Genomic DNA, 25,342 nt, shown 5'->3' with positions numbered 1-25,342 from the left:
TTCAATTTCTCCAACTGTAAAATAGGGATAAGAGTTTCAACCTCACAGAGTTGTGAGGATCAAACAAGATCATATTTGTAAAGGCTCAGCATGTGTCTGATACACAATAGATGCTTGCCAAGAAATGAAATATGGCAGTCAAAAGCCTACAAAGTTTTATAAATTATTTTATATTTTAAGTAGAATGTTTAAAATATATGTAGAACATACTTAGAATATAAACTAATTTGAACAATTTTACAGAAACAGATTATGATTTGTGAGCATCATTTCCTCATAAAACAGTGAGAAGTGTTTAAGAGAAAAACAAGTTTGCAAAAATCTTTATGTGAGAACTAATCAAATTAAATTATCTCAAAAGCATCTAAGGATGAAAAGGAAAGAAGAAAATAGAAATGCAATAGATCTGTCTGCATTTCTAAAACAGATTATTTTTCGTTATCGATGAAAGAACACCACATTTTCTTCTCATAATCTCATCCCCTGATGTGCCATATGATGAAGAGAAAATGGCATGAAAGCCAAAGAAGATGGGAAAAGCAGTTAAATCAGACCAAGTTTATATAGTAAAAAAAGTAATCATGAGAATATTAATAACTTAATAGCTCAGACCTATAAAATCTTCAGGGGAATACACATACCTGTTGGGGGTATGCTTGATGAAAATAGAAGACAGGCAAGTTCTCACATGCAAAAAATTTGACAGCAGATCATACTTTCAAAGCCATATAATTAAATGAAAGATACAGAGAATTCCTTAGATTATTTTAAGTAAATTATAAAATAAAATAAAAAATAAAAATAAATAAAAGAAAATATTTAAAAGTATCTAAATCAGCAGAATAAAATGTTTTCCTAAAAAATCTCCTCCAACAAAGTAAGCCCCATAGTTGTGGTAAGATAATATAAGATTTCCTGATTCCAGCAACTACAGAGCTGACTTTGTTCAACAATCCTATTATTATCCATATTCATCAAGGCATGGAAAAGGGATACTTGCTAAAAGTGTCTGTTATCATTAGAGATGATATCCAGGACAGAGTACAAATATACTGAGGAATTCCAAATGTTCCAGTAGGTAGATAATATTGAACTATCTGCATCAAATTCTGGAACACAACAAAAACTACTAACTGAGATCCCAATCAATGAAAAGAATTTGTATCAACAACTCACATAGGAAAAATTCAGTGAATTAAAAAATGTCTTTTGTTCAGTCTTTTGTCCAGGCAACAGGATGAATGACCCACTGAATTAGAACCTATATAACTTGGGCAGATACTTCAACTAAATAATGAGCTGCATGCAGAATTCAGTAAGAAAAAGACTAGACTGCATTTGGTAAATTGCAGAATGCTTTTGGTAATTCCTAAAGTGCTTCTGGAAACAAAAATGTATCCTTTAAATGTTATTGTTGTTATTATTTGGGGGGAGAGGGGGCAATGCTTCATGACTCATGAATCAAAATGGCAGCTGACCCAAAGGACAATGGAGAGATGGATGGTAAGGTATAAATAGGCTACAGTGTATTGCCAATGGTGATTTATGTGCAAGAAGTGAAATAAAAAGATGTTATATAAAAGATATATCGTAAGAAAATAGGATGGATCAGTTGTAACGAAAATGAAGATAATGGACAGTCAGCCCAAGTGCTTTACTGATACTTACATAATATCAAATGACTTAGAAGAAGGCCTCCAGTTAATTGGGTGAACTCCTTATGGAGGACATATGAGAAGACATAATCATGAATTGTAAAGGATGAGAAGCTCTGGATGGGTTGTATTTTCCTCTGGTAGGGACTATATTCATATTGTGAGGTCAGTTTTTGTCACCATATTCCCAGTAACTAGCACAATGGCAGATATAGAGCAGGTACTAAATAACTGCTTTTTCAGTGAATGAGTAAAAATATGAATTCCCTGAAGAAAAGTGCCAGACATATAGCAGGTACCAAATAAATGCTTTTTGAATGGAGGAAAGAAAACATGGATTAGCTGAAGAAAAGAGTAAGAAAATGTAATTAGCTAGAATTTATATAATGCCTCAAGATTTGAATGTTATACAATATTGTAAGCATGATCAACTGTGAAAATTTTAGCTCTGATCAAGATAACGATCCAAAACAGTTCCAAAGAACCCATCCTGGGAAAATTCTATCCATCTCCAGAGAGAGCATTGACAAACTTAATGCAAATTGAAGCATACGATTTTCTTTCTTTATTGTTTTATTTTGTCTGTGTTTTCTTTTGCAACATTGCTAAAATGGAAATATGTTTTGCATGATCTCCCATTTGTAGTTGATATTAAATCACTTGTCTTCTCAAGGGGAAAGAGTTAGGAGAAAGGGAGAGAATTCAGAACTCAAAAAATGTTTTAAATGATTGTTAGAAAATTTTACATGTAATTATGGAATATTTAACAGAATAAATAAAAATAATAAAAATTTGCATGTTATCTAATCTCCAAAACAACCATATGAAGTGGATACTATTATTATTCTCATTTTACTGATAAGGAGACTGAGGTAAAAAGAGATTAAATGACTTGCCCACAAAGCTACTAAGTATCTGAGGTCATATTTGAACTGAAGACTTCCTTACTCCAAGTCCAACATTCTATTCATTGCTCTACCTAGCTACATATGACCCAGTGAAGCCAATTCTTGGCTCAAAATTGGACAGAATTCCATATCTGATTGTGAACATTCATGATGTTCACTCCATAGGGAAGCTGAATGGCAGAATGGAAATAACCCTGCACCCGAATTTGAATCCCAACTCTGACCCTTATAAATTATGGGACAATGGGTACTTAGGTCTCTCTGCCTAGATTTTCCTTTTACAATGGGGAGAGATACACTAGAGAAGCAGGGCAGTTTGAGGATGTGAGGATATATGCTTCTCACTTTACCTGCATAGGGCAGGTGGCTCCCCAGGGAAGGATTCTTAGTGACAGATAAGGGGGCTGAACTGGGGAGAGTCAGAAGGACGAAGAGAGATCTTTGGACTATGAAGACTGTATTCTGAGTTCTTTCATTTTCCTAAGTCATTCTCTAGCTCTAGATCTCGACAGAGGAGAGCAATCATGCATACACAGTCTTAGAACTAGGGAGAGGAAGAAAAAGAATAATTGGCATATACATAATTGAATCATATTTATCACTTTATATACATATATCATTATATGAATTCATTCAATTGGCTCTGGGTCCCCTCAGAAACCCCTCTCAATTTTTGGTTGAACTTTGAATGCAATGACAGGCAGTTAAAATGAATAGATTTGTATGTACTGGAAAGGACTTTTTACAGACCATCTCCAGCCTTCACATTTTACAGATTAGGAAAAAAGGTCCAGAGAAGTGAATATAGATTTAGAGCTATAAGGAACCTTGTAAGCCATTTAGTCCAACCCTGACTTTTTACAGATGAGGAAACTAAGTCTCAGAGAAATTAAATGAGTTGCCCAAAATCTTAAAGGTAGTAAGTCCCAGGCAGGATTTGAATCTTGGTCCTCTGTCTTTCCACTGCCAAAAACAATACCCCCCCGCCAAAAAAAACAACAAAAAACCCTTAACAACAAAACAAAACTACTCTTCTAAGGCCATATAACTCCAGGAGTTTCTTTACTCTTACCCTCATTGAAACAAAGCAACAGTTGGAGATGAGGGTGGTTGAGATTTGGTTTCTAGGTCATGGAGAACACAAAAAGCTATAATTTCCATTCACAGAAGCAAAGACTCTCTAAGCTAAAAAAGTCTTTAGATCCAAGATGATTCCAAAAGACTTGGGACAGAAAATGCCATCTATATTCTGAGAGAGAACAATCGAGACAGAAGTCTGAAGCACAATATTTTCACCTTTTTTCTTTTGCTTTTTCTTTCTTGTGTTTTTTTCCTTTTCTGGTTTTTCTTGCACAAAATGACAAATATGAAAATATGTTAAAAATGATTGTACATGTATAAACTACATCAGATTGCTTACTATCTTGGGGAGAGGAAGGGAAGGAGGAAGAAAAAATTTGGAACACAAACATCTCACAAAAAGGAATGTAGAAAACTAGCTTTATATGTATTTGGAGAAATAAAATACTATTAAAAATATGTTGGCTTCACCAACCAATAAATATTACTTCGATTTTTTTTTAAAAAAAGACTTCAAAGTCAATTGTTCTAATCCAGCTCATACCACTGCAATGTTCCTGACAAGTAATTCAATTATTCACCCCACTTTTTGGACAGTTCAGATTGAAAAGTTTTTCTCTTTTTTTCTTTCTTTTTTGGATGGGTGGGTAGAGGGTTTGGACTTGTGAACACCCTAATGAGTAAATTCCTTCCACCAATACAGGTGGCCATCTGCTCTATAGCTTATAGGCTTCAAGAGTTATCTGACTTTCCTAGTCATATAACCAGTATTGAATTCAAGTCTTCTTTAATTCAAAGCAAATTCTTTTTTCATTATTATTATAGCTTTAAAAAAAACATATCCATGGGTAATTTTTCAACATTGATCCTTGCAAAACCTTCTGTTTCAACTTTTCCCCTCTTTCCCCCTACCTCATCCCCTAGATGGCAGGTAGTCCAATACATGTTGAATATGTTAAAATATATGTTAAATCCAATTTTAAATGTTAAATACATATTTATACAGTTATCTTACAAAGCAAATTCTTTAAAAAGTTTTCATTTTCCCTGGTTACATGTAAAACAATTTTTGGTTATATATGTACATTCATTTTTTACGTATTTCCATATGAATCACATTGGGGGGAAATCAGAACAAAAGGGGAAAGCCATGAGAAAAAAAAAAGGAGGAAAAAAAAAGGTGAACATAGTATGCATTGATCTACATTCAGTCTCTGTAGTTCTTTCTCTGGATGTGGATGGTATTTTTCCATCCAAAGTTTATTGGCCTTGGATCACTGAGCTGTTGAGAAGAACCAAGTTTATCATTGCTGTTGCAAAGCTCTCTTTATCCATTAGACCAGTGATCTAAAACTTTTGTGATTGTACATTTCTATCTAATGTAAAAAAATGAGTATTCACTTTCAACATAACTTTACAAAGTATATCCAAGTACACTTAGAGCTCCTTGAGGGCTTTTGTCTCGTTTTTACCTGGCACATAATAGGTGCTTCATAAATGCTCTAGATGCCAAATTGACAATTGTTGGTTTCATCTTAGAGATGGTAGAAAGCCTGACACATAGTAGATACTTATTGATTGAATGAAAAAGATCTTCCACAAGATAGCCTTTCAGATACTTGAAGAAGGGCTACATATTCTTGTCTTTTTTTCTCCAGCTTAAACATCTCCATTTTTTTTTTTCAGCTGGTCTCCACACAACATGTGGGATAATCATGCTGGTTACCATCTTCTGGATGCACAGTAGTTTGCTAAAATTTCTTTTCCAAAGTTAGCTGTTCAGAACTGAACTCAATACTTTCCAGAAGTGAGTGTACAGAAGCAGAGCAGAGAGACTGTTATATCAGTTTTTTTTTTTTTTTTTTTTTTTTTTTTTTTACCAGAGGTATATATGGCCATTTGCACAACTCAGAGATGAGGAGTAAATTCTCATGAAATGTTTGATTTAATTGGAAACACCATAAAAGGTGACCAGATCATTCTTGATGAGGTGGACATTTCAATGAAATCAACATGAGAATAATTTATGCTCTGGCTAAAATGATGTAAAGGAAAACCACATTGAAAGACTTCAGAACTCTGATCAATGTCAAAGCCAGTCATTATATCAAAAGATTGATACAGATGTCTCACCTATCAGCAGAAAAGCAGTAGGCTATAGTTACGAAATGAAGCATACGTTCTCAATATGTCAATTTGTTTGGGCTTTTCTTATTTGGAAGGGGGATTTGATTGAAGAATTGGGAAGTAATAGTATTATAAAAAGGAAAAAATCCAGCTTATATATGTCATATAAGGAATAGAGTATTAGACTTGGACAAAATGATTTGACTTGAATCATGCCTTAAACATTTATTAGCAGTGTGATCTTGGGTAAGTCACTTACTGTCTCTGTATCTCAGTTTCCTCATCTGTAAAATGAGGGGGTTGGAGTTGATGGCCTCTCTGGTCCCTTCCTGCTTTTAATCTATTATCCTATGATTGATGAAATATTTTTTAAAAGAAAGAAAAATAGTGGAAAGTGATCTCTTTCCACTTGTTATTAAATAATAAAAACTGTGTAGTATATAATAAAATAATGAAAATATTGTTTTTAGAGAGCAGGAATGATCAGGGATTGATGTTCTCTGAGAGACCACTTATAGACACTTCTCTGAGTCTGCTTTTGTGAGGGTCGGGAAAAGGGTCTGGAAACAAAATATGTTGGAATCAGCATATCATTTGCATTGAATTCTGTACTGGTCTAGGCTGGATATGGCTAAAGTTCAGTGCCCTAGCCAAGATCTATGGGAAAACAAATCACAGCTTTCTTGCAGAAGAGGTCTTTTCTCATATAGTGGAGAAAAGAACCTCAATTCTACCATCTTGTCTCCTGTAAAGGATGTCATGTTGCTCTGTGCATCAGGTAGAAGGGAAAAATAACTCAGAAAATCCAGATTGTCTCTCAGGGGCAATGTAGAAGTTTCATTTTTCTGCTTCCCTTTTATAACTGTCTTCCAGTTTTACACCCTGGGTATTCAGTGGTAGTAAAAAGTGGGCACAATGGAGCTTGAAATCAGTGCATTCATGTTAGACAGATGGTATTTCCTTGTCTAGCTCAACCTGTAGGGAAGGGAACCACAGAAAAGGGAGCTCTTTGAGGAATGAGACTCCTACCAGAGTCAGAGAGTTAAGGAAGTAGTGTTTTACCTCATCAAATTCAGCTTCATCCTCACAGTTCTCCAGTACCCTTGAGTAGAAGGAGTGTCCTGAGGGGGAGAAAAAGAGAAGGCATAAGAGTCAAACCTTTTTTATACATCTAGGCAGAGGTATATGAGTTCCATATCATTTGAATAAGGGCCATTAGTTGTCATTCATATTTAAAATGTGTATGTACAAAATGTTTACATTTGGCACATATTCCAAAGTCCTGGGAATCAGTCATTATTTGAAAAGGTGAAAACCCCTTTACCCTGTTGCTTCTCTTGCTCATCCCTATCTAAGCCAGTCTTACTTATGCCTCCCTGATCCTTATTTTCTAATGCTTGACTTCTCTACTTTGCCTTGTGGAATCCTTGTTCTATAGTGATACACAGTTTATGCCTCTCCAATATTGAGTGTTCTTTCTCTTATGTTCACCAGCATGAGAAGACAGACCTATTCCTTTCTCCTCACAGCCACTCCTAGACTCCTTTTCGTTGCCCCCAACCTTCAACCACTTTTTCTCCTCAGAAATTCACCCCATTGAGACAAATGCTCTGTTAGTGCAGTTGTGAAATGATCTAGTCATTCTGGAGAGCAATTTGGAACTATGCCCAAAGGATAATCAAACTGTGCATACAAAATGTGGATTAAAATCCAGCAGTATCTCTACTGGGTCTGTACCCCAAAGAGATCATAAAAGAGGGAAAAGGACCCATATATGCAAAAATGTTTGTAACAGCCCTTTTTATAGTGGCAAGGAACTGGAAATTAACTGGATGCCCATCAGATGGGAAATGGCTAAATAAGTTTTGGTATATGAATATAATATTATTGTTCGATAAGAAATGATGAATAGGCTGATTTCAGACAAGCCTGAAAAGATTTACATGAACTGGTGCTAAGTCAAGTGAGTAGAACTAAGAGAACATTATTAATAACAAGAAGATTATGTGATGATCAACTATGATGGACTTGTCTCTTTTCAACAATGAAGTGATCCAAGATAATTCCAATAAACTTGTAATGGAAAATTCCATCCACATTGAGAGAAAGAACCATGGAGACTAAATGTGGATAAAAGTATAGTATTTTCACCTTTTTGTTGTTGTTTGTTTGTTTTTTCCCTTTTGAGCTGATTTTTTCTTGTGCAGTATGATGAATGTGGAAATATGTTTGTAAGAACTATACATATTTAACCTATATAGGATTGCTTACTGTAATGGGAAGGGGGAAGGCAAGAAAGGGAGTGAGAAAAATTTAGAGCACAAGGTTTTGCAAAAGTGAGTACTGAAAACTATCTTTGCATGTTTTTGGAAAAATAAAATGCTATTAAAGTTTGAAAAAGGACATTAACAAAATGAAAAAAATAAAATAAAAAGTTCATCCCATTCAATGATATCCCCCACTTCAAGATCTTTATGGTTCCCTCCTCAGTGAGTTCAGTGTAGGATTTACAGTGTCTCTACACTCTGCCCTTATTCTTCAGGATTTTGGTGTGTATACCAATGACCCTATCACTCTATGTATCAACCTCAACTACTATGAATTTTACCTCTACTCCAGTTGGTCACATATGAGACTACACCCCCAAAATATTCTACCTTGAAGACATCAACAGCTTTGTGAGTCCTAATTCCTCAAACATCTGGAAATTCTTGACACTGGCAGTGTCAGAGTCCCAGATGATGCCAGGAAACATCTTAATGGGCAATGTGATCATAGAGACCAGGTTTTTTGGTGATAATCATGTCAGCATGTCCAGAGTAAGACTTTTCTGTACCTGAGAGAAGGGTATGTATGTATTTCTAGGATTCAGGGTTTTATTTTCAGGTGGTGGGGGAAGAGAAGTGACCATTTTACTTTCTCCCATACCTTCTTTTATTTATTCTTTAACTCTCTCTGGTAAAAGATACCTGTAACCACCAGACTTCCTATGAAGGAAGTCAATAGCCTCTTCCTAACTGATGACCAGCCCAAACTTCTCAGTTCCATAAAGGGACAAAGAAGGGACTTGAGACCCTTGTCTCTAACTGTATTAACTGACCAGGAACTGACTGGTAAATGTCATCCTCCTTGTTGCCCTCTGTCCCCATTGGCTTTCCTTCTTTCTGGTCCCCTACTTTTGGATAGAGTTCATTTTCCAATTCCATGTTTAATTTTCATTTCATTTCATATGTTTTCTTCATACATGTAGTATAAAATAGACTATAATTTTATTATTTAATGTGGTTAAAACTAATTTATGAATTAAAGCATTAAAAATGTTGTAATTTTCCTCTCTGGCAACATTCTCCTGTTCTTCCACTTCTCCTAATAACCTCATTTCTGAGATTTTCACTGACACTGTGGCTTCTGGTCCCTCAATCTCTCCTGTTCTTCTAATCTATTAGCACAATTTTTCTGGTTCTGAAAATATCAAGGTTCCTCCAAAGTTTTGAACCCCATTGTTAATCGACTCAAAAAGTCATTTCCCATCATCCTCAAATCCCTTGTCGCCTTGTCTTTTTTCAGTTCATCAACCCTAACCCTAACCCTAACCTTCTATATTGAATTTCTCCCACTATCCCAGAGTAAATTCCTACATTTACTCCCAGGCTATTGAAGAATGAAGGAAATTACTCATTTGGGCTGAGCATTCAAAAAATTCACATTGTCAAAAATTCAACTTCAGAATTAAGATGAGTAGAGAGGTTTGGCTAGACCATAGCTCAAATGAAAAGCTGGAAAGGAAGGAAGCCATGTTTAGTGTACTAAAAACTTAATATAGATAATCATTAAAATATCTAATATTTGTGGAATACTGGAAAGCTTGCTAAGTGCTTTAAATATTTTACTTAATTTGAGCCCTATAGTAAGGTCTTAAGCTGAGTTTATCACTACAGGTATTTTTATCTTCATTTTATAGATGAAGAAAGAAGCTGAGACTCAGGGAAGTCATGTGACTTGTTCATCATCAAATATTAAATGTTAAAGGTGAGATTGAAATTCAGATTTTCTTTAACTCTAAGTTCTGTCTCCTTAAGCTCTGTACTCCATGATCTCTCTCAGCAGTTTTACCAGTAGATATGGCAGCCAAAAAGATTAATGTGACCTTGGGCTGCATTAAGAGAGGCGTGATATTCTGTATTCTTCCCATCACATCTGTTCGATTCTGGGCATCACATTGTAAGGATGATATTGAACCAGAGTCTATATAAAGGTCAGAATGGAAAAGGGACTGGAGACCATGGAGTGGGAAGGCCAATGGAAAACCTAGGAATATTCATCTTGGAGAAGAGAAAGAGATAGAGATTTTCCTACAAAGGGCTGTCATATGAGAAACAAATTGGATTTATTCTTTGGTACTAGAGAGCAGAACATGGAACAATGGATGGACATGGTAGAAATAACCAATTTAGGTTCAATGTAAGAAAGAAATCTTCCCAGCAATGAGAAGTATTCAAAGACAGGATTGGCTGCTTTGGGCATCTCATGAAGCAGCCAGATATTGTAGCACTAGACCTGGAATCAAGAAGACCTGAATTCAAAAGGAATCTCAGATACTTATTGTATGACTCTTGGCAAGTCTTTTAGCTCCTGTTTGCCTAAATTTCCTCATCTATAAAATGGGGATAAAAGTAGACTTTTCTCTCTCAGAGTTGTTATCAATATCAAATGAGATACTATTTTTAAATGGTTTTGAAAATCTTGAAGTACTCCATAAATACTAGCTATTAGTGTATTTCCTAGTTCTAGAGATATTCAAAAGGTGCCTCAGTGACCACCTGTCAGGGATATTGTAGTTGTTTTAAGTTGTGCCTGATTTTTTGTGAATCCTCTTGGCGTTTTCTTGGCAAAGACACTATGTAGATTTCCATTTCTGTCTCCAGCTCATTTCAAAGTTGAAGAAATGGGGCAGGGCAGTTAAATGACTTGCCCAGTGTTACACAGCTAGTGAATGTCTGAGGCCAGATTTGAACTCAAGAAAAGTCTTCCTGACTCCATTCCCAGCATTCCACCTACCAAGCCATGTAGCTTTCCTGATGCAATAAAGATTCCAATTCAGGTACAAGTTGATCCACAGAGTTATGGTGTGCCTTCCAATCTGAGATCCTGGCAACTTTACCTATCTCCACACTATTGCTTATAATCTTTTTTATTAGACTCTGTGCTACTTTCCACAACAGCTATTCCAAACCTTGTCCTCGCCTGTCAAGATGATAATGCTGTACCTATTCCCTGAACTCCCAGAACATGATTTTTGCTTCACCGAGGTCATCTGTCTTGAGTTTCTTCATTTCATTTTCTCCACACCCCAGACCTTTTTATATATTCAACCAACTTCTCATTTTTTGCTTTGCTGTTGGCAGAGAGAGAACTTTAACAAATGTTTGCATAGTTGATGTGATTCCTCACTACAATCTAAGTCTTCATGCCAGGTTTCTGATCTGTTTTCAGAACTCCTTATCAAACTTCCTCTTCTGTCTAAGTGATCTGTAGTCCATTCTCATGATGTGTCACCTCTCTGTTCAAAAATATAGTTCAGTGGTACCATATTGCCTTTAGGTCTTCTTTACTCCCTCAACTTGTTCTTATCTTGGGGTCTTCAAGTCAGCAATATTCTGGGTTACTTTTCATTTCTTTACATACTCTAACTTACCAAGTAAATTCTCTTAAAGCATCATCAAATACCTCCTAAAATCCTACCACATTCATGATGTCTTCCTTGACTGTCCACAGAATAATAGGTGACTGTCTCCTTTCATCCTGCCTATTGGTCATGTAGCTCCCACAGCTTCTCTGCCCAATTAATTCAATTTTATTAAATTAAACATCTACTATGTACCACACACTGAGGCGCTAATCTTCCTTTTACAGATGAAGGGATGCCAACAACAAAAAGCAGTAATAGTGTCATAGGCTGTAGGGAACTTTAGAGTTTATTCTTCCCCCTGGATTATAAATGATATACATATCCAATTGGTGTAATGTTTTAATCTAATGTTTATGTTATCATTCTGCCAGTTGCACATTCTATATTATGTTAATTTAATGATCTTGGATTATAAACTCTAAAATCACATGGGAATTACACATTCCTGAAAGACATAGGGAAATTCTCTTTCATTACCACCTATTAAGCAACAATTTTAATGATGATAATGAGGTAAGATAAGATTTTAGTAAGGATGACAGAAAGATGACATTAAAGCAAGACCTTAGCAATTATTCAGTTTAGTCCTTTCATATGGCAGGTAAGAAATTAAATGACTAGTTTAAGGTTACAAAATAAAATAGTGGCAGAATCTAAGACATTTAATCCAAATGATAAGAGGATATTTGAGTAGGCTGGAAATGTTGGGAATGAGCCTTATAAAGATAACAGGTACTTGTTAGAAGGGATAAAGAGAACTGAGTAGTCAAAACCATCCCTCTAAACTTCTTTATTTCTTTTAATGGTATCATCACCCTTCCAGTACCCAGGTTTTTTCTTAATTTGGGGTCATTCTTGACTCTTCTTTCTCCCTTAATGTTCATATCTAATCAGTTTTGAATTTTTATTGATAAACTCCCAATGATAACTTCCATAGATCCCTTCCTCTTCAATCACATAGCTTTCCTCCATAAGTCAAGCCCTCACCACCTTTCCTATGTACTGAAGGAGTCTCTTAATTGTTCTTTCAGACTTCATTCTTTGCCCTATGAAACCCAACCTTCATTCAATTGACCACCTGATATGCCTATAACACAGATCTGTCCGTGGTACCTCTTTTTTCTCTTAGCAGCTAGGTAGTGCAATAAATAGCACTGGGCCTGGAATCAGGAAGACCCAGAATCAAATACCACCTCAGATACTTATTAGCTGTGTGAATCTCGATAAATCACTCACCTTCTGTTTGCCTCATTCTCCTCAAGTATAAAATGGGGATAATAAGAGTATATATCTTCCACGATTGTTGTGAGGCTCAATGAAAAATTTTGAAGAAAAACAAACAAACAAACAAACAAAAAAAAAGAAGTACAGTATCTGGCATATCATATATAAATGTTTATTTTCTTATCTTCCCTCCTTTACCACTTCCCTCCCAATGTGGGGAGAGAGAGAGGGAAGTCTTTAGTAGCTTCGTATTGCCTTTGCTATAAAATACAAACCCTTCTGTTTAGCTTTTAAAACCTTTCACAGATTACCCCCCCCAACCTTTCTAGTCTTATTTCATATTATTGCCCTCCATGCACTCTCCATTTTAATTGATCTGACCCGTTAGCTATTCCCCACAAATATCATTCCCACTTCCATTACACGGGCTGCTCCCCATTTCTGGCACATGCTCCCTCTTTTCTTTTGCTTCTAATAATTCCTAGATTCTTTCTAAGCATACTTTGGGAGCTTTCTTTTATATGAGGCCTTTTTAAATGCATTCAAGCAATTAGTGCTCTTTCCCTGTTAAAATTACTTTGGGTTCACAAGACACAATGACTATAGTCATTTGATATTAGCCAAATTTTTGACATTTGATTTGATATTTGTTAAATTTGATAAAGTATATGATAAAGCCAAAGACATTAGCTTTTAGAATAAGAACTCATTATTTTACAAAAATTGCTGGGAAAATTGGAAAATAATATGGCAGAAACTATTCATTGACCAACACATAACATTCTATAAGGTCAAAATGAATTCACGATTTAAACATAAAGTGTGATACCATAAGCAAATTAGGACAACAAGGGATAGTCTACCTCTCAGATCTGTGGAAAAGGAAGGAATTTAAGGCCAAAGAAGAATTGGAGAGCATTATGGAATACAAAATAGATAATTTTGATTATATTAAATTTAAAGATTTTTGAACAAACAAAACCAACACAGAAAAGATTAGAAAGGAAGCAAAAAAACTGGGAGGAAATGTTTACATCCCAGAGTTCTGATAAAGGCCTCATTTCTAAAATATATAGAGAGAATTGACTCAAATTTATAAGAATATAAGCTATTCTCCAATTGGTTAAAGGACATGAACAGACAATTTTCAGATGAAGAAATTAAAGCCATTTCTAGTCATATGAAAACATGCTCTAACTCACTATTGATTAGAGAAATGCAAATTAAGACAACTCTGAGATACCTCTACACATCTTTCAGATTGGCTAAGATGATATGATAATGATAAAAGTTTGAAGGGAGGTGGAAAAACTGGGACACTAATACACTGTTGGTAGAGTTGTAAACTGATCCAATCATTCTGGCGAGCAATTTGGAACTATGCTAAAAGGGCATAGTTGTATGTACCTGTGTGTACTCTTTGTTCCAGCAGTATCTTTACTAGATCTGTATCCCAAAGAGATCATAAAAAGGGGAAAAAGTCCCACATGTGCAAAAATGTTTGTGGCAGCCCTCTTTGTAGTGGTAAGAAATTGGAAACTGAGTGAATGCCTATCAGTTGGAGAATGACTGAACAAGTTATGGTATATGAATGTTATGGTATATTATTGTTTTATAAGAAATAATCAGCAGGATTATTTCAAAAAGGCCTGGAGAGACTTACATGTATTGGTGCTAAGTGAAGTGAGTAGAACCAAGAGAACACTGTATACAACAATAAAATTATTTGATGATCAATTCTGATGGATGTGGCTCTTTTTAAAAATGCAGTAATTGATGGCAATTCCATTAGACTTGCAATGGACAGCGCCATTTGTATCCAGAAAGAGGACTAGGGGGACTGAGTAGATCACAATATGGTATTTTCACCTTTTTGTTATTTGCTTACTTTTTTTCTTTCTCATTTTTTCCCTTTTTGATCTTATTTTTTTTGTGCAGCATGATAAATGTGAAAATATGTATAGAAGAACTGCACATTGTTTAACTTATATTGGATATCTTGCTGTCTGAGAGAAGGAAGGGAGAAAAATTTGGAACACAAGGTTTTGCAGGAGTGAATGTTGAAAAGTATATTTGTATATATTTTGAAAATAAAAAAGCTATTTAAAAATTACTTTGCATTGGGGGCAGTCAGGAGAACCTGAATTCAAATTCATCTTTAGAAACTTAACAGTTACTTAGCTGCATGGTTCTGGGCAAGTCATTTAACCCCAGGTGCCTCACCCCCCAAAAAAACCCTTTACTTTGCATTTATTTATTTACATACTCAGTTGCCTAGAGAATGGCCTCTTTGGGTTATGGACATCAAGAATTGTTTCTATTGTTTCTATTCTATCCCTCTAGATAAGGAGGATATGAAAAGATTTGCCTTTTCAGTGCCCAGTGTTAATTTAGCTGAGCCTTATAAAAGATATGAATGGACAGTTTTGCCATAGGGAATGAAAAATAGCCCTACTTTGTGCCAAATGTATATTGCTACTGCTCTTACTACTGTGAGAAATGCACCATTGGACTTTTGGGAAAGGATGACATTTTAAATTTTTTTTAGTGTATCTATAAATTGTTGGTTCAACTTCTGTATCGTGTCCTTGGACTGAGATTCTAAGGGATCACAGATCGAAAAGAAATACAGTTTCTTAAAGGGAACTTGTTAAAGATTCCAACAACCTCACTCTTCTCCCCAAGTTTCCTGATGTTAAAGACTCTTTATTATTTGTCCTTGTATCCCCAGAGTCTTCCAAATGCCTTGTATGTAGCTGGTACTTGAATTAAATGAAATTTACATTCTTCTCTTAAGGTTAATCATTTGGGGATATTGTTCATTCCCAGGCAGGTGATTAAAAATTTTATGGTTGTGTGGGGTGGAATCTGAGTGGAGGACTAGCCTCCATCTTCAACCTTTTCTTTTCTAGTCCCATTAGAGAGAGAGCATCTCTCCCTCCCTGCTATGATTTCCATGTCTTGGTGAATAGATTCTTAACGGAGCTGATTCCACTTTTGCTCCTAGAGAGGTAGAGATTTCTGTGTGTTGGCTTACAATGTAAGCTGCTTTTTCCCTGGATGCTTTATTCTGTCTTTACAACATTTTTACCCTTCCAATACCTGTATCTGTTATTATTATAAGGCTCATACCCAATCATTCCTGCCCATTCAAGTGTTCTCCTCTCATCTGAGTCAAATATCACAGATTCTATCACTAATTTATTTTATAACCTCATATAAATAATTTCATCCCTCACCTAATATATGAAGGATTGAACTGTACAATTGCTAAGATCCCTTATTACTTTAAAGCTTTATCTGTCATCATCTTTAAATTTTTACCTTACCTCATCATCATCACTAATGTTAATAATGATTATGATGACCTTTACACAGTTACTTTAAGTTTGTACAATATGGTACATATAGTAGGTTATTTTATTTGAAGCTCACAACAGTTCTGTAAGGTGGGTACAATAGCTATTATTTCCATTTTGCAGATGAATAAACTGATACTGAAAAAGGTTAAAGTCACTTGCTTATGGTCACAAGGCTAAATGGTCATCATCTGAATAATTTGTAGCAGATTACTCAAGAGCTCTGTGATGACACCCATAAAGAACAAATATTTGATTTCCTTCCCTTCTGTATTTAGGCTGAGCCTGCTATAATACACAAAATCCTTTAATTTCCTTCTATATCTTCCCAGAGTAATGTTCACTTTTTATTCAACCCACTCCCCCCCACTAGTTAAATGTTATGGGAATAAAGGGCTGGATGGAGAAGAAAGTGGAATAAGCCCTTTCTTATGAACCTCGTGTTGGTGATGTTCTTTTTTGAGGACTGCAAAAAACGGGTGCTTCCTTTTATTTTGTAAATTATCAACTTAGGAAAAGAATTCCAGAATCAGAAACTTAGAAGGGACCTCAGCACCCATCTAGTCCTACCTATACCCCTACCCCAAAGGAAGCCCAGACACAAAATATCTGAGAGGTTTTAATCCAGATTCTTCTTAAGGACCTCCAAGGTGGGGGAGCTCATGACCTCCCAATATAGCCATTTCTGCTTTGGGTCTCTAATTGTTAAGAAGCTTAAATTTACTTGTTTGTAACTGCCATCTGGGACAGTAAGTGATGCAATGGATAGAGCACCAGCTTTGGAATCAGGCTTATAATATCTTGGTTGCCTTCCTCTGGATGCTCTCCAGCTTAACCATTTCCTTGAACTGGGATTTCAAAAACTAAATACCATACTGAAACCATGGTCTAACCAGCAGAAAGTACTAAGTACCTTAAAGCTGGTGATGTGCTAGTGAATACTTAAAAATTGGCTCTCCAAAAAAAAAAATGTACAGGGCACACTTTAAAATTTAATATGCAATACAAACATTTGCTCCATCACATCCTTAAACTTATAAGCAACAATTCAGACCTTAAAAACTGGAAAATGCTATAAATCAGAACATCATACATTTGCTAATTTTTAAGATGTGAATGCTCACACTGAAAATCAGCTTTAGAGAGCTAGTATGAGCTAGGTTCAGCATTCTCCAGCTCAATAGCCATAAAATCCAATCATTTATTTTACAAATGAAGAAACTGAGAACCAAGGGACTGATTTTCCTAAGATTGTATACATAATAAGTGGCAGAGATTGGACTCAGACTCAGGACAAATCATCTGACTTTTCAAAACCTTAATTTTTTATCCATAAAACGTGGATAATTCTTTTAATACTTAATTTTACTTCACAGAATTGTTGTGAGGCTCAAATGTGAGACCTCATAAACCAATACTATACAAATGTTGCTGTCCATGGTAACCCATTGGCATCATTTTAGCTACTGGGAGATTGATGCTAGTGGATAGCTGGAGTTTGGGAGTTCATAGATGCAGTAGGGTCAGAACTGATTAGGTGTCTGCACTAATTTTAGCTCTGACATAGTGAGCCTTCTCCTAATGCCTTCTGCATCCAGCAAAAAGCCATTTGGTGGCCTGAGGAGGAGGGAATGGACCCAGATCAAAAATGGAGCAGGTCAGAGCTTCCTTGCTCCTCAGCAGTAGGATTGGACGCATGCTCTCATGACCAGATAATAAGATAAGATGACTAATCTTTAAAAAAAATGCTTTATGAGCAGCATGATTTGATTATTTATAATTTAATTAAAATAGTTAAGAGCTGGTTAGGTTTCCTGTCCTTAGGACTCAAATGCTACTGACTTAGAGAGGAAAGTCCTTGGTGAATTATCCAAGATTTTGGATTTATTTTTATCTGCACTGATATTTTCCTCTATTATGCAGATAATTAAGTCTTGGTGGTGTAAGCACACATTCTTTTTTTTTAGCTTTTTATTTTCAAAATATATGTATAGATAGCTTTCAACAGTCACCCCTGCAAAATCTTGTGTTCCAAATTTTTTCTCTCTTTTCCTCCCATCTTCCTCCCTTAGACAACAAGTAATCTAATATTTGTTAAACATATGCAATTCTTCTATATATATATTTCCACATTTATCATGCTGGTCAAGAAAAATCAGATGAAAAAGGAAAGAAAACAAAAAGCAAGCAAACAACAACCAAAAAGGTGAAAAAACTATGTTGTGATCCACATTCAGTCCCCCAAGTTCTCTTTCTGGATACAGATGATTCTCTCCACTAATCTATTGGAAATGTCTTGAATGACCTCATTGTTGAATAATAATAATAATCTTACAATAATAATGATAATTATTGAATGATAATAATAATCACATAATCTTGTTGTTGCTGAACATACACTCTTAAAAGGAAAATATTGCTGGATTTGTAGATCCAGGAGGAAATTTAGAGATCTAGTTTACCTTTCTCTTTTATAGATATGGAAATTAAATCTCAGAGGTGAGAGAGCGCCAAGTCACTCACATAGTAGACATCAAAGGTAGGATTTGAACCTAGGGGAGAATTCATTACAGATTTAGGGACCGTAAGACCCTAAATTAATACCTGAAAGGAACTTTAGAGATTATTTAGTCCTATCTCTACTCCATTTCACAAATGAGAAAACTGAGGTCTACAAAGGAAAAGACATTTATTCAAAGTCATAATTGGTCTGAGCAGGTGCCATTATTCTCATAGCTCAATGTATTTTCTATGATATCTGGCTGAATATTTTATTTAAGAAATAATATATTAAGAGTTAGCATTTAAGTATTTTAAGGTTTGCAAAAGGCTTTACACAACAACCCTTTGTCGTTGTGATTCAGACATGTCCAACTCTTCATTTGGGGTTTTCTGGGGAAAAAATGTTGTATTTTGTCATTTCCTTTCTCCAGCTCATTTTACAATTAAAAAAACTGAGACAGATCCAGAGCTAAGTAAGTGTCTGAGTCTAGATTTGAACTCACAAAGATGAATCTTCTTGACTCAAGGCTCAGTTCCCTATCCCATTGTGCCAACTAGCATTCACCTGTCAATCCTGGGAGGGAGATGCTATTGTTATTTCTATTTTACAGATTAGGAAACTGAGGTTAAGACAATAGAAGTAAAAACAAAAGGCTCTGCCTTGTCCTTAACTGCCAGGACCACCTCACAAAGGCAAATCCTGGTTGCTTGAATAGTCAAGGCTAGTAAGTTGAGACCAAGTTCAAAGAAAGGACATTATAATGCTGTAATAGTGAACAATTTAATGCAAAATTTATTCAATATCACTGTGTACTAATCCCTCCACTGAAATCTTTAAAGGCTTTGCTTTAGCATGAAGATAGCCTTGGTCTGTATAAGCTTTGTTAAGAATTTGAGTACAAAGCTTGATGATGGATTGGATATCTTATCTAAGTTCTTGCTTAGGGCAGTTCAGAGAGAGAGCTGGAATGGACTTTAAAGATTATTTATTCCAATGATATCAAAGTCAAATAGAAACAGATTCTTACTGGCTATGTACTTATTTTTAAAAAGACAAATTAACATTATGTTGTAGTTTATTTATTTTGTTAAATATTTCCCAATTACTTTTTAATATGTTATTCTAATTCCAGTGCTTTTTCCCACAACCCTGCAAAGTTCTTTTCTCACAACACTATTCTGAGGGAAATAGCAAAAATATTATCCTCATTTTATGACTGAGCAAATGGAAGCCCAAAGAGACTGAATAACTTGATTATGATTCTTCAGTTAGTAGGTAGGAGAGCCAGGGCTCAGGCCCAGGTTTTCTCACTTCAGATCCAGCATTCTTTGCACTAGTTTGCTGCATAGCCCTTTGTGCTCAAAGGGAAGTAGAATGGTATAGTGAGCAGGAACTGTTTTCGACCTCTCTTTGTATCCCCAGAGGATAGTGCAGTGCTTGTCACACAGTAGACACTTATTTTCTTCCTTCCAAAGGAGGAGGGAGGGAAGGAGGGAGGGAGGGAGAGAGAGAGAGAGAGAGAGACAGAGAGAGAGAGAGAGAGAGAGAGAGAGAGAGAGAGCACACCACTCAAGACATTTGCCCTCTGCTTCACAGTTCCTCCCAGGAATCTGTGGGGGTCCAAGTTACAGAAGATCATGAGAGTTTTGTTTCTTTTTCCCAGATTAGGAAGCTCTATCTGTGGATCAGAGGGAAGAGTTTTGTTTTGTCTCACTGCAGCAGGATTTAAATTTTTTTAAGAGATGAAAGAATGTTAATTATTAGATTTGATCATGAATTGTGCCACATAGACCTTTCCTGAGACTCTTTCGTACAAGGGACTGGGGAAGGCATTTTAAAAAGATAATGCAAAAACTTCCATTGGTCTAACCCGAATACATATTAAGTGTTTAATAATTGCTTTCTTATCATTATCTATCTATCTGTCTATCCATTTATATATCTGTTTGTCATTATAACAAATTATGAAAACTCTTTTAAAAATATGTAATTTGGACTTTTCATTAGTTAATGTTTATTTTCTTGGATTACTTTAAATAAGTAAGGTTAATTGTGCAGTATTATTGTGCAGTGTTATTAGTAGAATCAGTTGGATTCAAATCTTGGTTTTGGCTAGGTTACTTCATCTTGCTGGTCCTCAGTATCCCCATTTATAAAATGAGGAGACTGATTCCTTGAAGAAGGTATTTGAGTGTCTAATAGTAAGGACTCACTTCATACCTTATGGTTTACAAAGCATTTCCTTCATGACATCTCTGTGAAGTATGTAGTACAAATATTATACCTGCTTTATATGAGGAGAAACTAAAGCTCAGAGAGAGATTGTGACTTCCCCAATATCATTCCATGATAAAAATCATAGCCAGGATTTGAACCTAGGTGTCTTGAAGCCAAGCCCAGGAAGAGGTGAGCAATTCTGGAGATAGACAATTTGGTGGTTGTAGATTTCCCATTATTAGATGTCTTTAAATGGATAATGGATAACTGTGGTCAAGGCTGTTGTATGGGGAACTACTAGTCAGGTATCAGTTTGACTAGCTATCTACTGGAGCTCCTTCCAACTCTGAGATTCTGGAATTCTGTGACTAAATGATCTTCAAGGCCTCTTCTAACTCCAAATAAGTGATGTGTTTCAATAAAACTTTTTTCATTTATTGCTGTATCTGTTCAAGAAAACTCACTTCTCATTTGTACACATATTTGGATATCTGGATACAGTTGTTACTTCAATGATGACAGAGACAGCAGGGCATAGTGAAGAGAATCTAGTACTAGTCAAAAAGGTTTGAATTCTTATCCCTCCTTAGAACTTAATTAGCTGTGTAATCTAGACAAGTGACTTAATATCTCTCTCTGTCTTTTTTTCTCTGTCTCTGTCTCTCTGTCTTTGTCTTCATTTCTGTCTCTTTGTCTCTGTATCTCTCTGTATCTTTTCTGAACCTATCTCTCTCTTTTTAGTTTCTTATTTGTAAAATGCAGATAAAATATCTGTAACAACTACCTCAGAGGGTAGATGAAAACATGATGAAATAATGGATGAGTAAGGTACTGATCCTTTTATAATACTGACTGCTGATAGAGGCAGAAAAAAATCCCAATCATTTATATTATGAACTCTGATACAATCAGCTTAAGAAAAAGACATACAGTCTCTAGGATAAAACCTTCATAGAGAGACATAGACTGTTTTGAGGACTGAAAGAAAATTGTCGCTCAGATAAAGGGCCTACTTGAAGACAGAATACTAAGTAAAAGATGGTTGCAATGCATTGTATTCTATTACTCATTTGCATTTTGTTGTCTTCAAGGTCTTGTAGTATATAGCTGTTAAAGCACAAATCAAATAACTGCTTGGGGACCATGGGAAAATTATATTTAAAAAGTTGGGATCCTAGCTTACACTAACAAAAAGGATGGATTTTTTGAGTTTCACACAGAAATGGGATTCACTTGATTTGAGGCATGGGATGAATAGTTAGGATGGGTGGTAGATGATCAGATAAAGATGGAGAGAAAGCTGAGAGCAGAAGGAGCTGGGCACAGTAGACGCAGGAGTGGATGTCATGGAAGACAGATTACACAAGTTGATTGGAGTTGTTCAGATCTGTCAGACAGGCTTTGTGGCTATTTTTCAGGGCACTGGGCTAATTGGGAGAAAGGTATTGTTTTTCTGAGAATTAATTGGCTGGAGAAAAGCAGGATTACTCTATCTGCCATCTACAGCCTGAAGGCTCTTATGCTAATTAGGTCATCAGAATTAATGTTGTATACCACTGCTACTTTATATCCTGCTTTCTGTGTATGTAAAACTTTAATATTAAAAATACAGTCAAGTTTTCTAATATACACAGTGAAGGTAAAGATAAAGTTTTGTTTGAGTGGTAAACACTCAAACATTTTCTGGTTTTGATCCTTCTATTATCCAAGTATTCAAGATGTAAGAATGGATAGTATCCTTACCAGGTTATCTATTTTTGAGGAGGGGAGGGAACTTTTTGCTGCCCGCCACTGTAGGTCCTTTCAGTCTGTTTTCTAAATTATACAAAATTAGTCATAATGACACTAATGACTCTTAAACATGAAAAAAATAAATAAATTGTAAGATAAAAGCCAGAATAAGGATAACATTTATTCAGTAGAAATAATAATGGTATAATGTTTTGGTCATGTATACTTATTGTGTATCTAAGTTATATTTTAATATATTTAACATCTACTGGTCATCCTGCCATTTAGGGGAGGGGGGGGGGTAAGAGGGGAAAAATTGGAACAAGAGGTTTGGCAATTGTTAATGCTGTAAAGTTACCCATGTATATATCCTGTAAATTAAAGGCTATTAAATAAAAAAAAAAAAAAAAAAAAAAAAAAAAAAAAAAAAAAAAAAAAAAAAAAAAAAAAAAAAAAAAAAAAAAAAAAAAAGAAATAATAATGGTATAAATATAACAGTCTGCTCATAAATGCTCAAACAAATGGATCAAACACTCAAACATTTTCTGGTTTTGAGTTAATCAGAGATCCCTTTAAGAACTTCAGTAGGAAGTCTCTAACCAATTTTTGTTGTAAAGTCATTTAATATCCCTATATAATACATTTTCTAAATTATACATTAAAATGTCTGCTTACACAGGCAAGAGGTTACAGAATGCAAACAGTTGAAGATTTAAAAGAACATCTGTGAAACTGACAATATTAACATCCTTTCGAAGAATAACATTCTAACCACTTAAAGGGGGGGACCCTCCTGGCTAAAAAAAAGGAATTTTTTTCTGATTCCTTAGTCACACCAGCATGAGAGGAATGCCTAAACTATCTTTATGACTGAGAATAGAAATATGGGATGGATTTTGTCTGGCAAGTGATCAGTTAAGATCAAAGAAGAAAGGGTAGTAGAATTGTTTTGCCCATTTGCCAAACATGGTTCAGAATATTTTCTAAATAGATAAAGGATAGCAAGGGGTGACATTTGAAGTTGTAAAGTGCCCCAGGTATATGGCTTTTTTTTACTTAGGTATGTGCCTTCTAGCTAAGTTTCTGTAAGTGAGTAACTACTCTTCCCCAAAGACAGTTACATGCATTGTAAAGACCCACCAATATTATTTATGAGCATTTATGAGCAGATTGTTATATTTATACCATTCTTTTTTCTACTGAATAAATGTTATCCTTATTCTGGCTTTTATCTTGCAATTTATTTATTTTTTTCATGTTTAAGAGTCATTAGTGTCATTATGACTAATTTTGTATAATTTAGAAAACAGACTGAAAGGACCTACAGTGGTGGGCAGCAAAAAGTTCCCTCCCCTCCTCAAAAATAGATGACCTGGTAAGGATACTATCCATTCTTACATCTTGAATACTTGGATAATAGAAGGATCAAGCCAGTTTTGCTCAGGAAATAAAGATACTAGAAAGAGTGGAATGTGTCATACTGAGACCACAAAAACAAAATACTGAAAACCTTAAGGCACTATATAAATGTCAGATGTTAGCTATCTTTGGTATGGCTATTTTCCCCACTCCTCATCAATAATGCTTGATTTTTCCATATATATTTCTAGAAATCCTTTATACAGGACCCATCCAATGTACTGAAGTCCTCTGCTTTTTTTTTTAATCTCCTAAAGGTGCCAAAGTACACTTACAAAGATCTATTATGCTAGGTATCTGGGATACAAAGACAAAACCAAAAGCTGACCTTAATTTCAAAGAGCTTATAGTTGGTTCTCATCCTATAGATAGTTTTTGGTACAGTTATTTGCCTGTTGTCTCCCCCATTAGATTGTAAGCTCCTTGATGGCAGGACTGTCTCTTGCCTTTTTTTCTATCCTCCAAACTTAGCCCAATGTCAGGCACATAATAGGTGCTTAGCAAATGCTTGTGGTCCATCTCTTTTTCTGATCTGACATGTCTTTTACACCACTCCTCATATGCATAATCACTGATAACATGCTACAGCCTATTTATGCCATGTCTTCCTCTTTGCTTCTGGGTGACCTGAAGTGGAGATTTTCCCAAGATCTCTCTGTTACATGTTACTCTGTTATTTGTTCAAATGCCTCTGACTTTTGGAATGGCTGTCTCTGCTATATTGTCGTGTCTCCTCCAACTCAGATCACATTGTTCATGTCTGAAAGCCAACAGCCTCCACAAAACCCTAGGAAATGGCAGCACCTAAGCAACAACTAGGAATTGGGAATGGTCCCATTTTTTTTTTTTCAGCATTAGCATTTGGACTGCTAGAAGCTGGGGGACTTTTTAGTTTTCTGAACTCCATTCAGTGACAGTCATTGTTCTTCCTTTGTAGATATAACAGAGCTATTTTGCACTGGCATTTTTAAAATTTACCTTGAGCATTATTTTTAGAGGTTGATTGGAAAATTACAATTTTGTTTCATGACTGTTTAAAATGTCTTCCACATTCTTAAGTATGATTTAATTATATCTTAAGCTAAATGTCTTTCCCCAGAGAGAGTTTGAATCCTATAGTGAAAATTAATGGCAAAGTAATAACCCCAAAACTTATTTTAAAGGCAATTTTAAAAGAAATTTTAATTTGCTAAGCATTTATTAAATGCCAATTGTATGCAGGTACTGTTTTAGATTCTAGGGAATATAACACAACAAAAATGATCCCTGCCCTCAAGGATCATGGCATCAGAATTTTGTGCTAGAAGGGACCTTAGTATCTCGACACTTGAGTTGAGTCTTCTCATTTTGCAGATGAGGAAATAGAAAAGGAAAGGCTCTTATCTAAAGTCACACAGGTAGAAAATAAGAGAGGCAATATTTGAACCATG

The 25,342-nt window shown here is 35.3% G+C and overlaps 1 protein-coding gene across 1 annotated transcript in view; it reads right to left on the bottom strand.

Annotated features, from left to right (window-relative positions):
* The window catches only part of OTOF (otoferlin), a 165,403-nt gene that overhangs the window by 124,916 nt on the left and 15,145 nt on the right, over window positions 1-25,342 (bottom strand). The window contains exon 2 of the mRNA XM_012547421.2: window positions 6,833-6,891. Within this exon, the coding sequence (XP_012402875.1) occupies window positions 6,833-6,891 (59 nt within the window). The remainder of the gene's footprint in view (window positions 1-6,832; window positions 6,892-25,342) is intronic.

Source organism: Sarcophilus harrisii, chromosome 2, assembly GCF_902635505.1.
Source record: "Sarcophilus harrisii chromosome 2, mSarHar1.11, whole genome shotgun sequence".
In the NCBI taxonomy this organism is placed as follows: Eukaryota; Metazoa; Chordata; class Mammalia; order Dasyuromorphia; family Dasyuridae; genus Sarcophilus; species Sarcophilus harrisii.
Note: the sequence above shows the minus strand (reverse complement) of the source record. Positions and strands in the feature narration are given on the sequence as shown.